This window comes from Myotis myotis, unplaced genomic scaffold (assembly GCF_014108235.1).
Source record: "Myotis myotis isolate mMyoMyo1 unplaced genomic scaffold, mMyoMyo1.p scaffold_m19_p_3, whole genome shotgun sequence".
NCBI classification, from domain to species: domain Eukaryota; kingdom Metazoa; phylum Chordata; class Mammalia; order Chiroptera; family Vespertilionidae; genus Myotis; species Myotis myotis.
The window spans coordinates 84870400-84890881 of NW_023416335.1; the positions used below are offsets into that span (position 1 = coordinate 84870400).

The 20482-nt window shown below is 47.7% G+C and overlaps 1 protein-coding gene across 1 annotated transcript in view; it reads right to left on the reverse strand.

Annotated features, from left to right (window-relative positions):
• Positions 1–329: 329 nt before the first annotated feature.
• The window catches only part of SIAH3 (siah E3 ubiquitin protein ligase family member 3), an 82231-nt gene continuing 62078 nt past the window's right edge, over positions 330–20482 (reverse strand). Inside the window, exon 2 of the mRNA XM_036298916.1 lies at positions 330–3460. Coding sequence (XP_036154809.1) covers positions 2936–3460 — 525 coding nt within the window. The 3' untranslated portion in view covers positions 330–2935. The remainder of the gene's footprint in view (positions 3461–20482) is intronic.

The following is a 20482-nucleotide window of genomic DNA, read 5'->3' on the forward strand; positions in this document are numbered from 1 at the left end:
GGGTGATCAGATACATGAGGGTTCCCACACCTCAAACGCCCTTCCATCCCCCCCCCCCCCCCCCCCGCCCAGCCACTTCTAAGTTGACCAGTTCTTCAAGCTGATATGCCTCTAAGAGCAAATCTGTCTGTCTGCTTCCCCAAGTATCCCAGGATCAAGACCCAGTTGACCCTCAGGCCCACAGTACACTAATGAGGTGGGAACATTGCTGAATATTTGGGGTCAGATTTCCTATTGAAGGAACATCAAATTTTCGGTTGATTTACCGGGTTCTAGTCATGGTCCCAAACACTTGTGACTTTGGAAAGGTCATTTAATGTCTCTGAATCTTTTTTTTTTTTTTAAGGATACTGAGGATACTAATGAGGATTAACCTGAGACTCAAATGAGGGAGCCCTTTATGACTGTAAAGCTCAACACAATGTGCTTTGTTGGTACCAATCTCTGTCCCTGTTCTTGGAACCAATCTCTTGTCTCTGTCACTGTTTCCAGTTGGCTCCTTTTGCTTCCATTCTCCACATGTAGAGATGGAGAGAAGGCCTTCCTGACAGCACCATAGATGGACAAAAATAACGCACTTCTACCCTTTATGCTAAAAGTTTCTAGTAATCAAAAATATCGGTTCCTAGCTAGGGTCACTTATTCATAAGACAGTCTTGTGAGCAATAGCAATAATGTGAAGTCATTCCCAGTTTGGCTCAGGTAACTTGGCACAAGAAGGCAGAGGTAATGTTTGCAGGAGTCCTAAGGCTCCATGAACACTAATTATGCTCTAATTGAGGTTTTGTTTGTTTATTTATCTGGGCACCTGTGATGCTACACAAATGCTATAAAAGCGGTTGAGTAGCAGAAACCGGGGAGGAACTGTAGCTTCCAGAGGGAGCAGACTTGCAAGGAGGTCTTGGGTTCCAGGCGAGGGCCTGGGAGAAAGCAAGAAGCCAGGTGAGCCAGTCTCTCCAGTGCTGATCAACTGGCCCCAGTTTGCTTCCATTCTTAATCATCTGTATGGTCTGAGGGGGGCACTGGTGCCCTGGTAGGATGTTCTGACTAAGCTAAGAGAAAGGAGGTTGTAATCTGATGCTTATCTCAGTCAGTGACACAATATTTATTGGTCCCCTTATAGCTCTAAAAGAAGGAAACCTCAGCCCCAGGGTCCTAGCAATCACTGTGTGACTAGAGGGGCTTCGTGATTAAATCTTCTGTTGACTGGCACCACCCTTCATGTGCTTGCGGTGTGGGTGGGTGAGACAGGTGGCTAGAGGATTACCTGGTCATTAAGGGAAGGGCGTTGTGTTTCAGGGCTGATTATTTTTGGTGGGGAAAAGATTGCTGGTGGCCAGCCAGGCAAGCTGCCTGAAACTAAGTACTCACTTGGAGGCCTTCCAGGATCCAGCCAAGGGGCTGGGGTGAGGGAGTGAAGCATTGGTTGGCGAAAGGCCCACTCGGTTCTGATGAGCATTGTGTGGGGTTTGGCGCCATGCTTCTTCAGTGACTGGAGAGTGGCCAAGGGGAGCACAAAAATGACAAAAAGAAGGCAGAAGAGGGCCTTTGGGGAAAGATTACAGATATTCCACCTTGAACAGAAGAGACCAAGTTGACTAAACATGCTATTTTCTTCAAATACATGAGAGATTTCAATAAGATGTTGACAAATTGTTCTAACAACCAAAAAAGAGAAAGCCGTCTACCTAGAGGCAACATGGATTTTCAGTCACACTGCAGCAGGGTGCCGAATACACACTTGACCAGTGATAACATCTGTGCGCTGAATGGGGCCCTCAGAGCAATTTGGAAAATAATGAAAGGTAAGAGGACCCTCCCTGATGTATGAGGACCTGGGCCAGCCCTCCAGGTCCAAGGATCTGGGCACAGATTCCAAGCTCCTCCTATCTGATGGTGAGCTGTGGTTCTGGTTTATAAGGTTCCAAGAGCACAGGGGGTTCTTTGTGTGATAGAAAAGTGCTCCAAGCTAGTGAAAGGACTGATGGATTTTTAACTTGATAATAAAACGCTCTGAGTAGAGAACACCCTCCCAGAGGTGGGAGATTAATTTTATCCGTGTTTTTTTCAGCTGCTTCTCTTTCCCCACATCTTGCCCATTGTATTTTACTACTTGCTCAGAGGAGGGCAAAGAGATTTTCAAGAAAGCACCAGAAATATGAGGACTTTGATTCCAGAGCAGGAAAAGATGGCACAGGCTGAGAGCAAGCCCACAGCAGCCTGCCAAAGGGGCTCACTGTCTGCCCCTCCCCTGAGCCCTGGGACCAACCAGAAGACTCATTGTGTGATGGCGCCTCCAGCCCTGGGCCCTGCCTGGCCTTCTGAGGAGACACCATCTGCTCACATCCAGCAGCGCAGCTCCAACCCTGAGGTTGTGTCTGCTTGGTCTGAAATATATCTCTGAACTGGCCAGGTCCCCTTCCCAACCTGCTGTTCTCACACACTTCAGTTAGCTTGCCCTGAAATAGACTGAAAAGGGAAGGAAGAAATGGTTTGGATACCAAGTCTCTTTTCAACCCCAACAGTCTGCTTCGTGGTCTCGGTGAATTTTGCTCATTTTGGAAGCCATGGAGGAGGGAATTGGGGGGTGGGGGGTGATAATAATCATTCTGACTGAATTAATTAAAAATGTTCTATAAAACTATTCCAACTAATCAGGACAAACATTACACCAAGATCTTGAATCACAGGATGTTTACATAATATAATGCCCAAGGCAGACAAATACTAGATACCCCTAAGCACCTGAGACAAAAAAAAGAAAAGAAAAGAAGGGAGGGAGGGAGGGAGGGAAGAAGGGAAGGAAGGAAGGGAAGGTGGTGAAGAAAGAAGAATAAAAAGGAGTGTGGAGTCCTGGAATCTGGAGATCTGAAGGGCACAAGCAGAGTTTCTTGGAGGAGGGTGGCTGTGTGTGAGCCTCCGGTGGCCTGTCACTTCACATCTCGGCTTCTGAGGAGCAGACCTCTGTCGCAGTGATAGCGATTCCGATGGCAAGGCTGCCATTGTCGGAGAAGAGCTGCGCCAGCGAGGTGTTGAGGACGAGGCAGTCCCCATCAGTGATCACCGAGTCCACACACTCAAGGACAGACCTGGGGGTGGCCTCCCATTTGAGACGCCGATGGTTTCTGTTGAGCTCCAGGCGGTAGGTGAAGCAGTCGGCCTGGGTGGGGGTCCCAATCAGCATCATGGTGGCAAAGAACTGGGGGTGCCCTTCATGCCTCTCCTGCTTCCTGAGCACCAGCAGAAAGTGGTGGCCGAGGCAGGAGTGCATGATGATCCAGTCAGCCGGGGCCGGGAGGTGCATGTCTGTGGCCAGGAAGACGATCTCAGCTCCCTGCAGGATATCCACTCTGTGCGTCTGCCGCAGGTGGGGCACCACCACCTCCAGGTGGCCTTCCCACTGGCAGGAGAACAGGGGGCACAGGCAGGGCGTCACCTGGGTGGCACGCAGCTCTGCCTGCTGGTGGTGGAGGTGGTGAGGGTGGGTGTGGTGGCGGGGGTGGTGGTGGGAGTGGTGGTGGCGGTGGTGGTGGGTGAGGTGGTGATGGGGGCAGCCACCTTGCTCTGGTGCACTCTGAGTGACGGCACGACAGCTGGACACATACTGTAGGACAAAGAGAAGGATGTTAGTTGCGAGAGGTCAGTCTCCCAGCCTGGCTGACACTCCCCTGGTGTTCGAAGTGTTACAAGCAGATTTTCCAGTGCAGGTAGAGAAAACTTTATTTCTTAAAAAATGAGAACTGCTGGGCTGTTTTCCAAAGTCGCAGGACCATTTTACACTCCCATCAGCATGTAAGGGAATTCCAATGTCTCTGCATCCTTGCCAACACTTTTATTATCTGTTTTGACAAATATTTTGAGACAAAATTGTTTTGAATGTTTTGCCAAATTTAGATGCTGAAATATTGTAAGTCCTTTCTGTCATTTCATGTCAGTATAAAACCTAAATTTACCCAATTAAAAAATAGAAGGTCCTTCAAAAGATTCCTCCTACAAGAAGACATTTTCCAAATCTAATGGAACATTTTTAAAAGTTTACAAAGAAAAATGAGGGACACGGTGAATGCTTTGCATGACTGAGATTCTGCAAACCCAGTCCAAAAAAAATGCACTAGTTACGCCTTTCTGATTCTTTAATAAGATACTCAAACAAATAGGAAATTTTCTCTTGAACATGTAGTATGATGGTCATTTGTTGTAGAAAACAAACAAAAAAACCTTCCCTTTTGCTTTTTTGATACTGTTGATATTTATGTGCAGGCACTGGAGGTCAGTGGATCATTCCCCCTATTTTATTATTGCTGGTATTTTTAAAACAAAATTTTGGCAGGTTCCCATTTGTCCTTCCAGTGCTGTCAGGGGTTGTGCTGTTTTGGGTGCCCTTCTCATGGATTCCCAGGTACCTGGTGGGACGCAGAGCTGGTCCTATCAACTGGGCAAGGTCCCCAGAGAGGAGGCCTCACCTGGGACCCCTGGGACTCCTGGGACTTTGCCCCCAGGCACACTTCTGCCCTGTTCCAGGCTCACTGTGGGGAGCAGCTTCCCAGGATCTCACCACCAGGCAGCCTCCACCCTCAGGCTCTCCTAACCTTTTGTTCCTCATAGTAGCGCCCCTCAAAATGCCCTTAAAAACACCGGGAGCTGTGACGGTACCTTCTGCTCAGGTCTGAGTAAACATTTATTGAGCACCTGCGATGGCCAGGCTCTGCGGGGCGTATGAGCACAGCCATGAGCGAACTAAACAGCATGTTTCTTGGTGTGGGTAGTGCAGACATTAGTGTGCATATGATAATTGTGGTTTTCCAAGGGTCCTCCCTGTGACACGAGAACTGTGATTCATATTTTTCAGGTGAAGAAACAGGCCTCCGGTAGTAATGTGCCTGGGGTTAGAAAGCTGGTAATTGAAAGACAGATTCATTTTTCACACCTCCTAACTCTGAGCACAGCAGCATCCCCCACCCCTCCTCCAGCTCCCTCCTCCATTCCTTTAGTTCTTTTTTATTAACTTAATTAGCCTGCAGGACCTAGACTGCTGAATGGAGGTGGCAGCTCTGTGGGCGGGCGCTCCAAGCAGGAGGCTGTCACATGGCTGCCTTTCCCTGGGCTGCCCTGAGGGAGAGAGCGCCTTCTGCCCTCGCTCTCCAAGCTCTTTCTGCACTTCCGGTGCCTGTGGGCACTTGCCTCCTCACCGGGCTTTGGTGTGCAGAGGACGAAGGCACAGGTCTTTTTCACACTCACCACTACTGCTGCCCACGTTTGTCTCCCTGGACCCAGAGTGTGGCGAACAGCTGAGGTCTAGCTAGCTCCCCTTTCATTAGGGCGTGCAGTGGACACACACACACACACACACACACACACACACACACACACACACGCGGTGTGCTGGGATGGCCACCCTGGTGGTGGAGGTGACCTACAGGCAAGTGGGGGCCGACTAGCTCTGCCTCCAGTTGCTCCCCCAGCTGCCAGTTTCTGCGTCTCCCGGGGGAATGCTGCCAGCCCAGAGAGTGAGCTACGGTGCTCCTGCCCTGTCTTTGGGGAGCAGCTACTGCTGTCACCAACCTGCACACCCACCAGGCCCAGGAAGGAACAGGCTGTGTCCAAGAATACCCCTAACACTTACCCATTAGTGTTAAATATAGGGAAGGAAATAGTATGCAGCATTTACTAAGTGTTACTAACTGTGGAAAGTAGATTTTTTTTTTGCATAATTATTTCATTTAATTTTTCATAGAAAAGACCAATTTCCTTTTTTAGAAAAAATAAAACTAAATCTGGCTTAGTTCTGCCAGATAGAGAAAGACAAATACCATATGATATCACTTACTAGTACATGTGGAAACTAAAGAACAAAATAAATGAACAAACAAAATTGAAACAGACTTATAGATACAAAGAACAAACTGATAGATTCCAGAGGGGAGGGGTGTTAAGGGAGGAGTGTTGGGGGGGGGGGTGGGCAGGGTAAAATAAGGTGATGGGATTAAGAAGTACTAAATCATTACAAAATAGGCATAGGGATATAAGGTAAAGAATAGGGAATATAGCCCTGGTCAATGTGGCTCAGTTGGTTGAGCACTGTTGCATGCACTGAAAAGTTGTTGGTTAGATTCCCAATCAGGGTACATGCCTGAGTGTGGGTTCGATCCCTGGTCAGGGTGCATACAGGAGGCAACCAATCAATGTTTCTTTCTCTCCCTCTCCCTTCTTCTCTCTCTAAAATCAATTAAAAACATTAAAAAAGAGATAAAGAATAGGGAATATAGTTAACAATCCTATCTAATATAGGGAATATACAAATTGACTGTTACACCATCACAAAGATGGTGGCGCTCATAGCCACAAGATGGAGGCACCCAGTCCCCTCAGCCCCGCCAGAGTCCCCCAGTCCTTTCAGCCCCACCGGGGGGCTGGCAGGCACACGGTGCGGCCGGACCCGCCCTCAGCCCCCCAGCCACCTAGGGCAGGCTCGAGGTGCAGGCAAGCCTGGAATGGTGGCTTCCCTGCCACCCAGGGCTGGCCCGAGGTGCAGGCAAGCCTTGGATGTTGGCTGCCCAGCCACCCAGGGCTGCCTGAGGCTCAGATAACCAGGGCCGGCCGAGGCTTGTGCTGCCAGCAGTGGCAGCAGCAGAGGTGTGATGGGGACGTCACCTTCCCCTGATCGCCAGGTCACCTCCCACTCCTGAGGGCTCCCAGACTGTGAGAGGGGGAAGGCTGGGCTGAGGGACTCCCCCCCTTCAGTGCATGAATTTTCATGCACTGGGCCTCTAATATTATAATTACTATTGATGGAGCCAGGTGGGCACTTGAATTATCGGAGGGAACACTGTGTAACCTGTATCATCCATTTTCATCTCATGGCACACATAAACTAATTACTAAAATTCTGCAGCACACCAAAACATATATTTTTGCCGATCTAACAAAAATGAAATAGGCATAATTTTGATTCATTCATACTGGATGGCTAGTGTTGTGTTGGCTGTTGTCACTTTTTTAAAATTTGGCAATGTAAGGAAAAAGAGGTCAGTGCCCCTGACTAAATAGTCAGGTATTGCATGTTTTAAAAATTCTTGGAACATACCGGTTGAACATTGCTGACCTATATGAATGTCTATCTACTGTGTTGTACATCTAATACTATTACAAAACAGTGTTGAATGTAAACTATAATAAAAAAATAAAGTAATGAAAATAAATAAAAATCTCCTATTGGTTGCAATTGTACAAGCCCAGGGCTCACACACTCCATTAGCCAGGTGTGAGGGCCCCTCCCAGGTCCTTCTACCAATTTCAGGCTTTCAGGCCCTGCAGAAGGTCTGGTCTTGGCTTCCCGTGGAAAACCCCAAATGTAGCTTCCTCTTCCAGCCTCTGAGAGGCCCCTCTCTCTCATCTAGTCTTTACAACAATCAGGAAAGAAACATATTGTGTTTGTCTTATTGATGAAGAAACTGATATACAGGGAGGTTGAGTCACATGACCAGATCACACAGCTTATAAGGAGCTCAGCTGGGAATGGAGCCCACATCAGTTAAAGATGATATAGATCATAGACCAGAAAGATCACACCCTGAATATCAGTAGACTCCGGTTGTTGTTTTCTTTCACAGTTTACTTGTCCAGCAGTGTCGACTAAGTCAGTTTCCCCATCAGTAAAATATTTATCTCAAAGGGTTATTAGGGAATCAAATGAAATAATGCCTGTCAAACAGCTTTAAAACCACATCAAGTATTACATCAAGAGAGCATTTCCATATAGACGTGCTTTTGGGTAAAGACTTGGCAGCCTTCTGCCTCAGTTCATGCCTACTTGTGTCTATCCTGGTGATCTGATCTTTGCCCCTGGGCAGTATTCTGGGCTGAGAACAGGCCAACATGAGGGTCTGGAGACCCCAACAGTGCACTAAACCCAGGGCCTCCTCCCCCAAAGCTGAGCCATGATGACAAACATTCTGAAATTTCCATCTCAGAAACAATCTCTGGGTGAATTATTTTCAACATGTCCTTTTCCAGATCCCTTTTCCATCTTCTCCATCCTGTTCTGTGTAGCTAACCTTTGAAATCAAAGCAAGGAGGAGTGGGAAAGAAGTACCTAGCTCTCCCTTTCTTCCCAGCCTCCAAATTCTTGCCAGGGTTTCCCGTTGGCCGAACCCAAGCAGAGCCCAGAGATACGCTTAGCAAGGGTCGGCTCCCTTTGGAAGTGGTGCTGTCTGAGGTGCTCAGGTGAAGCGGGAATGCCCACCTGTTATGCAAATGTCTCCATTCCGTCCTCTGTCCTCTGTGAAGTTTGCTGATCTGACTAACCTTTCCCTCCTAGGCTGAGATTTGATGAGGCTGAGGGAAGAAGTGGGAAGGGTAGAATTCCTACCTACAATGCACTTGGCCATTCGACAAACGTGTATACACCACTTACCATTTACAACAGGCTGAGAATGCTGAACAGAATAAGATCCTTGTCCCTGCCCCAGTAGCTCCATATAAGTATAAATCATAGAATAGAATACAGAAATGCAGGATGCAGTGGGGGCTCTGACTGAAAATGGGGGAGTTAGCTATTCCAGTCAGTGCAAAGTGACATTTACCCTGGGCAAAGCATGAGTGATGAATGCTCTAACAGAACAGGCAAAGGGTTTGCTGATAAGATGGATAGCAGGTTAGAAGGAGCTGGGTTTAAAAGAACATGGGATAGTTAAGAAAAGACAAGTTCCAAGTAGCTAGTAGATGGAGGTCCTGGTGGGGATGGAGCGGAGCTGGGCTGTGGTGCTGGAGAGCAGTCGGACCATATTGCCCAAGACTTATAAGCTGAGCTGAGGCACCAAGGTGGCACCCAGTCCTGGTAGAAGTCAGTAGAGGGGCCCAAGAGATACAACTTCATGGGAGCTCCTGCAGGCAGCCCCAGCAGGGACTGCTCTAAGCTGGTGCTCAGGATGGGGCCAGCCACCAAATCCCCACACTGGTTCAATCATTGGACCCTAGCAAAGGGCATTGCACCTAGGCTGTCCCATTGCTTCTGTTCGGCCTCAACTTCCACTAGCCTTTTCCTTTTTAAATTGCTGCTGGGTAACAAAGCAGCAGGGGTGTAATCTAAAGTGATGGAAGTCAATGACTGTGCAAATAGAGCGAGACATTATAAACTCATGGAGAACCCTGTGCTTTCTGCGCCCCAGGAAGATGCTAAGAATAAAAACAGCCTTATTCTTCACTTCTTCCTGCTCCATTTTCTGATGCTAAATATGTTTCATTTAAATGATCTTTGGGTGAGCAAGGTCACAGGGCTGCTGGCAGGGAGAAGGAATTCTTTTAATTGGCAAAATGCTAATCATTTTGAAAAAGTGAATTCTAATCTTTCCATCTAATACAGTGGATGTGTGAGTAATTACTTTCCTTCACTAAACTGTTAGTGCAACATTAGTGATTACGCTAATTAAAACTAATGAACTCTCACAGGCTGATAAACCCCAGTCAGTCCACAGATGCCTTCCTTCCATTGGCTGTATTTAACTTTCCTTTTGGAAGAAGATCTTGAATTAACCTTTAGAACATTGTACAAAATTGGGTTTTAAAATGTTAGGCTTTATGGACTGCATATAATTCTTTCCCCAAGCATTAGTGAGACCATTTCCACTGAGGGTGTAATTGAATTTAAAAACACTTCCCTAATTTGATCAGCCACACTCCTACGGTTGGTAATGGCTATCCCTCCAAATCCTGGCATCCAAAGGTGAAACCTGCCCTGGAAAATCATGTGACCTTTTTCCAGCGTCTGCTCCCAATACTTAGCAGACACCTTTGCCCTTCCACTTGTTTCCAGGAACATGGCCATGCTAATGCATTTCAGCTGAAGGAGGATTTTGTACCCAATGTCAAATAAAGGACATTTGTTCTGAGTTTGCTTGGGCCTTATTTGTGAGAGTTAATTAACTGGGGTTTTCAGTGCTGGGAGAAAGGGGAAAGGCAGCGATGCTATGGATGCATTTTACACACAGAGAGGAAGAGCAAATGTGTGGGGTACCATTTCAGGGCCGAGAAGTGGGATAAAGTCAAGGCCTGAACCAAGTTGAGAATCAGGTCGATGGAGAGTAATTGTAACTGCTCCCAGGCTCCATTTGGTAGTGTTAGAAAAATCCTCAATGTTTCTGGGAAGGACAGCTAAGGCTGAAGGCCGAGTGTTGCTCACTCCACCTTCCTGGAGCGGACACAGTGAATAGGCCCCACCTCTCTTTCTCAAAACCTAACGTGATTGTACGTGTGCCTACAAAACCCAGGAGGCTTCCAAACAGTTAAGAAATAAGTTAAGGTGCGATAGAAAACAACGGCTTTTATCACCTGGGATAGAACATCCTCATTAGAAAGTGTATCTTGAACTCCTTTCTCTCAAACTTAGTTGTACTTGGTTCACAGATGGATGAGGTCTTCATGTGGACAGCAAGAAGATATCTATAATTTTCTTTAAACTACTTTAGAGGAGAGAATGTGATATAAATGTGTACATTTTTAACCTACACTCTAGGGGTTATCAATTCCCTAATCAGAAATTCACACTTTGAGGTGATCACCTATTTGATTGGAAAGGCCACATTCCAGAGATAGCGGACAATTGCCTGAATTAGCATCCATATTTCTGATCTACATCAGATGCTGCTAATTAACATTCCGCAGAGGTTTTCATTGGGGAAATTAGGCTGGTTTCTTTGTTTCATAAGAAAGGCAAACTGCCACATGCAACACCTACATCTCCTACATTGACAGCTTGTTTGGAGGTTCTAGCAGGGGAGCGCAGCTACTCATACCCTTGACCAAAGATGGTTCTCTCTTCTGGTGGGAAGCTGTCCTCTTCCACAGCTTGTGCATTCCTCAATGCACACGGAGCAGTGAGGGAGGAAAGGGACACTGGCTTAGCCAGCCATAGCAGTGGAATCAGCCCTGGCGATCAATGGGGTGACAGATGTCGTAGGCAGATCACCCTCACATCCAGGTTTTTTGTGTTTTGTTTTCTTTTTGCCCAGAGTGTAGCCAGTAGTGTCTTAATTAGCATAATAGGTGCCAGAAATTTCTCTTTGGTGAAATTCATAGTTTTCAAGCTATGAAAATTGGTTAAACTATTTCAGAGAGATTCTTTACTCTAGGAATGAGCCCGGGAGCTTATGCCCTACGTATTGCTGTATCTGTCCAGAGTCAAGGACTTATGCTGGTCTCATGTCATCTCTAAGGGTATCAAAATCTTGGCTCTGATATACCACTGCATACACAGTTTCTTTACTGCTGATCAAAATTATGTGAATTGAACAAGGAGATATTGGTTAGTAAACACACAGATGCCTTGAGTTTTAGGCCATATAGGTATTAATTACTTAGAAAAGAGAGAAATGAGTATTACTGATAAAAGAGAAAAATAAAAATTTTGGTGGGCAAAACTTTTTAAAAACAGGATCCATGGGTAACATACTGTAAAAATGGGTCCATACAGATGTCTACACAGATGCTGGTCCTATGGTCTCAAACACTTCCTCATCAACCTGGTCATCTTATAAATCAAGCTAGTCCCTGTTTCTCACTCCGACTAGGTCAGGTGTGTCTGTTACATGTTTATTTTATAATATGCAACACACTTGTTCAATGCCCAGTTTTCCTGCTGGACCATGATGTGAGCTCCAGGTGGGTGAGCATTACATCTGTTTCTTTCCCACTGTATCCCTAGTGTCAGCAGTGCTTGGAACATGGTAGGTACACAAGAAATTTTGTGGACAGGCTGAATAAATTGATTCCTTCCTATTGACTTGTCACACCAACACAATCGAACCACTTCTTAGCATCTGACTGTGACCACCAAGAGCAAGTCATTCTCATCATCTTTCTTGACTACTTTGATAGCCTCCTGATTGGCCCTACACCCAATGACAAGTGTTCTAAAGAGACAGAAGAGGAAAAGACACAGACACAGAGAAAAAGGCTATGTGAAGACAGTGGTAGAAATTGGAGTGATATGGCCATGAGCCATGTAATGCCAGGAGCCACCAGAACAAGAACAAGAACAAGTCATATTGCACATGCCAACACCTCCATTTTGGGATTTTGGCCTCTAGAACTGTGTGAGAATAAATTCTGCTATTTTGAGGCACCAAGTTTGTGGTAATTTGTGTGGCAGTCTTAAGAAACTAATACATGAGTCTTCTTGTGTCTACCTTGCCTTTTCTCACTAAATATTTTAATGGTTTTCCATCACATTCAGAATGAAACCCAAATGCCATATTATGGCCATTAAGAACCAACATACTCTGGTCCCTGGCTAATTCTCTGGCCTCATGTTTTATTCACTCACACTCCTTCGCTCATTCTACTGTAAGCACATTGACCACTTGCTATTCTTTGAACACACTGTCTACACCTGCCATAGGGCCTTTGCATTGTCAGTCCTCTCTGCTTAAAACACTACCAGGTACTCACATGACTCCTTCCCACACTCTGTTCAGGTCTCTGCCCTGAATTATCTTCAATCTGAGGCTGTCCTTCACTTACCTATTAAAAAATGAAAGCCTGCCAATCCCCTTACCCTGTTTGTTTCACTCTATAGCATCTATCAGTACTAAAGTTAGCCCCTCTTTATCTACCAGAGATATGTTCCAAGAACCCCAATGGATGCCTGAAACCAGATAGTACTGAACCCTATATATACTACTAGAGGCCTGGTGTACAAAATTTGTGCACAGGTGGGGTACCTAGGCCTGGCTGGCTATCAGGGCCGATAGGGGCCAGGCTGATCAGGGTCCGAAGGCCCCAGGGGGGTCGGGAGAGGAGGAAATGGTCACCAAGCTGGACGAGGAAGGAACGGGCGCCAGATGCCAATGCCACTGTCGGCACCCCGCCAGTGAGTGGTTCCCCCCCTCCTTCCCTCGCCACCATGCCGCTACCATGACAGGCGGGAGGCGGGCCGATTGGGGCCTGCCAATCAGGGGGTTGGGGGGAGGGATTGTGGGAAGTTGGCCGCTGGCCCCAAGGAGGGAGCTGGTCCTCAGCTCCCCTGGGAAAGTGGCTGCGTCTGCTACCACCCACCCCCAGTTCCCCATCCCAGCCCGAGGCATGGCTCTGATTAGGCAATCAGGGCCTGCAGGCCAGGGGGAGGGACCACAGGATGTTGGCCAGTCAGGAGAGGTTGTCTGTGGGAGTGCACTGACCACTGGGGGCAGCTCCTGCATTGAGCTTCTGCCCCCTGGTGGTCAGTTCACGTCATAGTGACTAATCAACCAGTCATTCTGGTAGTTTGGTTGTAACAGTCACATAGGCTTTTATATATATAGATGCTTTTCCTATACCAGTAGAACCTCTGTTCTCTAACTTAGTTCATTCTAGATGGCTACTTGAGAAGTAATTTGTTATAAAAACCAAATAATTTTTCCCCATTAGAAATAATGTAAATTGAATTAATCTGCTCCAGAGCCTCAAATGATTCCCTATTTTAACCTTTCTCAATTGTCTGTGATCATTATTTTGTGAGAGCACTTTCACACCCTTAGCAGCATCAGCACTCTTGATGGCCTCTTTATGTTTTAAAATTGTGCTAATTGTCAATTTTGCCATGCCATACTTGGTATCTATATCAGACATGTCAACACCTCTATCATACTTTGCAATTATTTTGCAATTATTTTGCAATTATTTTGTTTCTAAGCTCTATCATCATTCTCACAACTTTTCTTTTCAGTTTGCTGTTATCACTAATCTTCTTAGGACCCATGGTGACTTATTGTACATATCCTATCTAATAAAAGAGAAACATGGTAATTAGCCATACATCTGCTACCCTTCCCATTGGCTAATCAGGGAAAATTAACTGCCAGCCAAGATGGCGGCCTGCAGCGTGGCAGCTTGAAGCGAACATGAGGCTTGCTTGCTTCAGTGTTGGAGGACTCCAACATTCCCTGCCTGCCGCTGCCGGCCTCTGAGCTTGTAATTTGAAACATTGTTACAAATATAGAAGCTAAACAAAACCCCAGAAACGTGCTTTCAGCCAGCCAGGATCTCAGCGCTGGAGTTGAAACAGTGTTTTGATTATAGAACCCAAACAAACCAGATACCTGCTTTCAGCAGTGGAGGCCTAAGAGCTGGAGCCAAGCCTCAGAGCTAAAGCTTGCCCAGAATAAAAAAAAAAAAAAGAAAAAAAGGAGCAGTTGGGAGCTTCAGTCACCCACCAGCCTGAAAACAGCCCTCAGCCCCTCACCCAGGCTGGCCAGGCACCCCAGTAGGGACCCCCACCCTGATCCAGGACACCCTTCAGGGCAAACCAGCCAGCCCCCACCCATGCACCAGGCCTCTATCCTATATAGTAAAAGGGTAATATGCCTCCCGGCACCGGGATCAGCGTGACAGGGGGCAGCGCCCAAACCCCCTGATCGCCCTGCGGCTCTGTGTGTGACAGGGGGCGGGGCCACAACCTCCCTATTGCCCTGCTCTGTTCATGACAGGGGAAGACACCCCAACCCTCTGATCAGCCCTGCTCTGTGCCTGATAGGGAGGAGCTCCCCAACCCCCTGATCGCCCTGCAGCTCTGTGTGTGACAGGCTGTGGTGCCCCAACCCCCTGATTGGCCCTGCTCTGTGTGTGACAGGGTGCGGCGCCCCAACCCCCTGATCGGCCCTGCTCTGTGTGTGACAGGGGGGAGCTCCCCAACCCCCTTATTGGCCCTGCTCTGTGCGTGACAGGGTATGGAGCCCCAACCCCCCTAATGGGCCCTGTTCTGTGCGTGACATGGGGTGGCACCACAGCCTCTCCATCGACCCTGCCTTGAGTGTGACAGGGGGCAGTGCCCCAACCCCCCAGTCGGCCCTACCCTGAGCATGACTGAGGGTGGCATTGCAACCTCCCGATCTGCCCTGCTCTGTGCATGACAGGGGGCAGCGCCCCAACCCCCCAATCGGCCCTGCTCTGAGCCCGACCAGGGGCTGCACCTAGGGATTGGGCCTGCCCTCTGCCACCCGGGAGCAGGCCTAAGCCAGCAGGTCGTTATCTCCTGAGGGGTCTCAGACTGCGAGAAGGCACAGGCTGGGCTGAGGGACCCCCCTCCCCCCTGAGTGCACAAATTTTTGTGCACCAGGCCTGTAGTCTATATATATAAAAAGCCAGCGACTGGAACACCATCGCGACCAGAATGACCAGTCGCTATGACACCCACTGCTGCCAGCAAACCAGCCCAATCAGGGGGTGGGGCTGGCTAGCCTACCTCCTGTGGCCCCTCCCCTGAGTCAGTCCCGCCCCTGATTGGCCTCTCCCACCCTGATTGTCTCACAGCCCCTCCCCCCAGGAGACCCTGCCCCTGTTCACCCCTGTCCACTCCAGTAGGGGGTGGGACCAGCCAACCAACAACCCATGGCCCCTCCCCAGGCTACTGACCCCTGATAGGCCCCACCTCCCCATTTGGGGGCAGGGATGGCTGGCCCACTGCCTGCAGTCCCTCCCCAAGGCCGGCCCCACCCCCAATCGGCCCCCGATCAGGGAAAGGGCCGGCTGGCCAACCACCTGTGGCCCCTTCCCTGGCCAGCTCCTCCCCCAATGGGCTCCCACCACCCCAATTGACCCGTTGCCCCTCCCCCCAGCCAGCTCTACTCCCGATCACCCACCACACACCAGTCTGGAGTGGGGCTGGCTGGCCAACCTCCTATGGCCCCTCCCACTGCCGCTGACCCCTGATTGCCCCCCCCCACCCCATTTGGGGGTGGTGCCAGCCAGCTCACCACCCACAGCCCCTCCCCAAACTGGCCCCCATACTCCAATCAAGGGTGGGACCCCAATGGCCAATCACCACGGCCCCTCGCCCTGGCCAACCCAGCCCCTATTGGGCTCCAATCAGGGTGGGTCGGTTGGCCAACCTCCCACCATCTCCTCCTCCTAACAGGCCTGGCCCCGATCCACCCTGATTGGAGCTCGGGAAGCCGGAGTCCACCTGTGCACCAATTCATGCACTGGGCCTCTAATTTAATAATAATAAGCAGGAACAGAAGCAAAAAGACCTGAAAATATTCACAGAACAATTTCCTGAGATGTTAATGTGAGGCTTAGCAGAAAACTGACTTATTCTTGCACATTCTCTCCTTTGTTTGTCACCTGAGAGACATGACTGGTCATACAGGTATCAGCATGAAAGAGTTGTTGAGTCAAGAACCAAAATTTTGTTTGAAAACAGAGGCAGTTTTCCATGAACAACCTGGTTGAGAACTGAATTGTTCGAGATGGGAGATGTCCAAGAACTGAGGTCTGACTATACATACATACCTATGATAGCATTTAATTTAAACATTAGGTATAATAAGAGATTAAGAATAATAACATACTCTGGCCCCTGGCCATAATACTGTATTGTAATAAAAGTTATGTGAATATGGTCTTTTTCTACCTCTCACAAAATATCTGGAATTTTCCACTTAATAATTTCAGACTGTGGTTGACCATGGGTAACTGAAACTGTAGAGTGAAACCACAGATAAGGGGGGACTACTGAATTTTATATATATATATATATATATATATATATATATATATATATATATATATATATATGTAATATTTATATTTATATAATATATAAAATATGATATGTGATATATAATATATGATATATAATCTTATCTAATAAAAGAGAAACATGGTAGTTAGCTGTACCTCCACTACGCTTCCCATTGGCTAATGAGGGTGATATGCAAATTAACTGCCAGCCAAGTTGGCGGTCTGCAGCCTGGCAGCTTGAAGCGAACATGAGGCTTGCTTGCTTCTGTGACGGAGGACTCCAACATTCCCCGCCTGCCGCTGCCGGCCTCTGAGCTTGCAGTTTGGAACATTGTTACAAATACAGAAGCTAAACAAAACCCCAGAAACCTGCTTTCAGCCAGCCAGGATCTCAGAGCTGGAGTTGAAACAATGTTTCAATTATAGAGCCCAAACAAACCAGATACCTGCTTTCAGCAGCGGAGGCCTAAGAGCTGGAGCCAAGCCTCAGAGCTAAAGCTTGCCCAGAATAATAAAAAAAAAAAGATAAAAAGAAAAAAAGGAGCGGTTGGGAGCTTCAGTCACCTGCCAGCCTGAAAATAGCCCTCAGCCCCTCACCCAGACTGGCCAGGCACCCCAGGGGGGACCCCCACCCTGAAGGGTGTGTGACCAGCTGCAAATAGCCATCATCCCCTCACCCAGGCTGGCCAGGCACCCCAGTGGGGACCCCCACCCTGATCCAGGACACCCTTCAGGGCAAACCAGCTGGCACCCACCCGTGCACCAGGCCTCTATCCTATATAGTAAAAGGGTAATATGCCTCCCAGCACCAGGATCAGCGGAGCCGCGAGGCCTCCCGGCACAGAGATCAGCGTGACAGGGGGCAGTGCCCAAACCCCCTGATCGCCCTGCAGCTCTGTGTGTGACAGGTGATGGGGCCACAATCTCCCTATTGCCCTGCTCTGTTCATGACAGGGAAGGCACCCCAACCCCCTGATCGCCCTGTGGCTCTGTGTGTGACAGGGTGCAGCGCTCCAACCCCCCCACCCCCCACGTGCCCTGCTCTGTGTGTGACGGGGTAGAGCCATAACCTCCCCATCGGCCCTGCCCTGAGTGTGACAGGGTGTGGCGCCTGGACCCCCTGATCAGCCCTGCTCTGTGAGTGACAGGGGACAGCGCCCCAACCCCCTGATTGGCCCTGCTCTATGCGTGACAGGGGGTGGCACCACAACCTCCCCATCGACCCTGACTGGAGTGTGACAAGGGGCGGTGCCCCAACCCCCGAATCGGCCCTACCCTGAGCGTGACTGAGGGTGGCATCGCAACCTCCTGATCCGCCCTGCTCTGTGCATGACAGGGGGCGGTGCCCCAACTCCCCAATCAGCCCTGCTCTGAGCCCGACCGGGGGCTGCACCTAGGGATTGGGCCTGCCCTCTGCCACCTGGGAGCAGGCCTAAGCCAGCAGGTCGTTATCTCCCGAAGGGTCCCAGACTGCGAGAGGGCACAGGCTGGCTGAGGGACGCCCCCCCCCCCCGAGTGCACAAATTTTTGTGCACTGGGCAGCTAATACATGTAATATATAATATACAATATACAATATACAATATATATATTTATATATATATATTTATATATATATATAAATAAATAATTCTGTGTACTATCTTCCCTACTGCTAGGTAAGTTTCTTGGGAATAGGAACTTGGCTATGTTCACTGCTGTGTCTTTAGAATGCTATCTGATATCATAAAAAGCTCAATAAATCTTTTATGTGGAATGAATGAATAAATTCCTCTGGGACTTAAGCTTTTCTATCTTAGAGGACCTGAGTAAATTATACATCCCACTGGAATGTTGATGTGACTATTCCCATTCCTCCTCCCCCCAACTCTGACCTAGTGGTTTTCTCACAGTGTCTGACTGCTGGAACCATGGACCTGCTGTAATGCAACCTATTGTGTGTGCAGGCATCATCTAGCCCTATCTTTAATACCCTATGTGAATTGGGTCCCAAGGAATGAGTGCAAAAATGCAAATACTCTGGCTACTGCTATTGCTGTAGGTAACAAACTGCCCTTCATCTTTGACCCAGGTGTCCCATGTCATCCATTATCATCCATGAAATTGGGGTGAGCTTGCAAATAGAATGAAATCTCAGGCTCTTTATAATTACATTCAACACCTGATAAAATAAACATTTTGAAATAAAAGAGCACACATACACGAATATTTATAGAAGGATTAACCAAAATAATAATAACCAAAAATGGGAAAAACACCTAAATATTCTTTAGATGGATACTTTGTGGTATAGTCACACAATGAAATGCTATACACCTATAACAAGAGAATGAACTACTACTGCACCCAGCAACATGGATACCTTTCAGAAACATGTTGAATAAGAAAAGCTAGACACAGAAGAATACATCCTTAATAATTCTATTTTTATGAAGTTCAGAAACATGCAATGATGAGGAGGTTTGCATAGTGGTCATCTTTGTGTGGGGCATATTGACTGGGAAGGGACAGGATGGATCTCTGGGGGGCCAGAAATATTTTGACTCTTGATTTAGCTGGTGGCTACATGGATATACCTACATATATAGATATAGATATGTATATACATAAAGACAGATAGGTGTATCCATGGAACAATACATTAAAGATCTGTGCTCTTGCCCTGACCAGTTTGGCTCAGTGGATAGAGCATCAGCCTGCAGACTGAGGGGTCCCAGGTTCAATTCTGGTCAGGGGCATGTACCTTGGTTGCGGGCACATCCCCAGTGGGGGGTGTGCAGAAGGCGGCTGATCGATGTTTCTCTCTCATCAATGTTTCTAACTCTCTATCCCTCTCCCTTCCTTTCTGTAAAAAATCAATAAAGTATATTTTTTTAAAAAATACATAAAGATCTGTGCTCTTTACTGTATGCTATACACCAGTGATGGCGAACCTATGACACCCGTGTCAGAGGTGACACGTGAACTCATTTTTTTGGTTGATTTTTCTTTGTTAAATGGCATTTAAATATATAAAATTAATATCAAAAATATAAATCTTTGTTTTACTATGGTTGCAAATATCAAAAAATTTCTATACGTGACACGGCACCAGAGTTAAGTTAGGGTTTTTCAAAATGCTGACACGCTGAGCTCAAAAGGTTCGCCATCACTGCTATACACACACAAAAAAAAGAAAGAAAAAAAAAGAAAAAGAAAGAAAGAAAGAAAGAAAGAAAGAAAGAAAGAAAGAAAGAAAGAGAGAGAAAGTGGGCGTTGTGTGGCCATTGCCTCTAGATCACTATTAAATGGGCATATTGTACGAGACTTACGAACACTAGAAAGCCTTTGCTTTCATTTTCACATGTGCTTGTTTGACCATCTAGTGATCTAGTTGCTGTGATGCCAATAACTAAGGGCATTGGAGGCTGGGAATGAGAATCACAACAGGGACAGGTCCTGGGTATCCAGGGAGAGGGAATCACGTGGGCTGAGAAGGGGTTGTGGCTGACACTCCTGGGAGACTCCGGGCCTGAAAACCAGATGAAAGGCAGTGAAGGTATCCACAGCCATGCCTGGAAAGGTGCAGGCCTAGCCCTTGAGTGCTAGAGGCAGAAGGCTCCCCTCTGAGACTAGATTAGGGGCTGAGGACTGACACTAGTACCACAGCATGTGAAGGGGTTAGAGGAGGCGAACCCCTGACTTTGGTGAGGGTCTGGCTGAATAAATGGCTCCTTCTTTCTCCACAGCCCCACCGTGAAAAGCTGCTGACAGCTCTCAGTAAATCCCCATAAGTGAGGTGGGGCAGGTGTTTTATTGACTCTAAAGCTTTCCCAGTCACTGGGTACATGTTTAATAAAAATCTTAGGCTTTGGAGCAGGGCAGGGGAGATATAGAAAGGCAGGAGAATTGATACCCCTTAGGCTTGGGAGGTTAGCAGTCTGGCCAGTCCCTAATAACTCATTCATCCAATATTCATCTTTAAGTTATTACAGCCACTGTGTGTCTC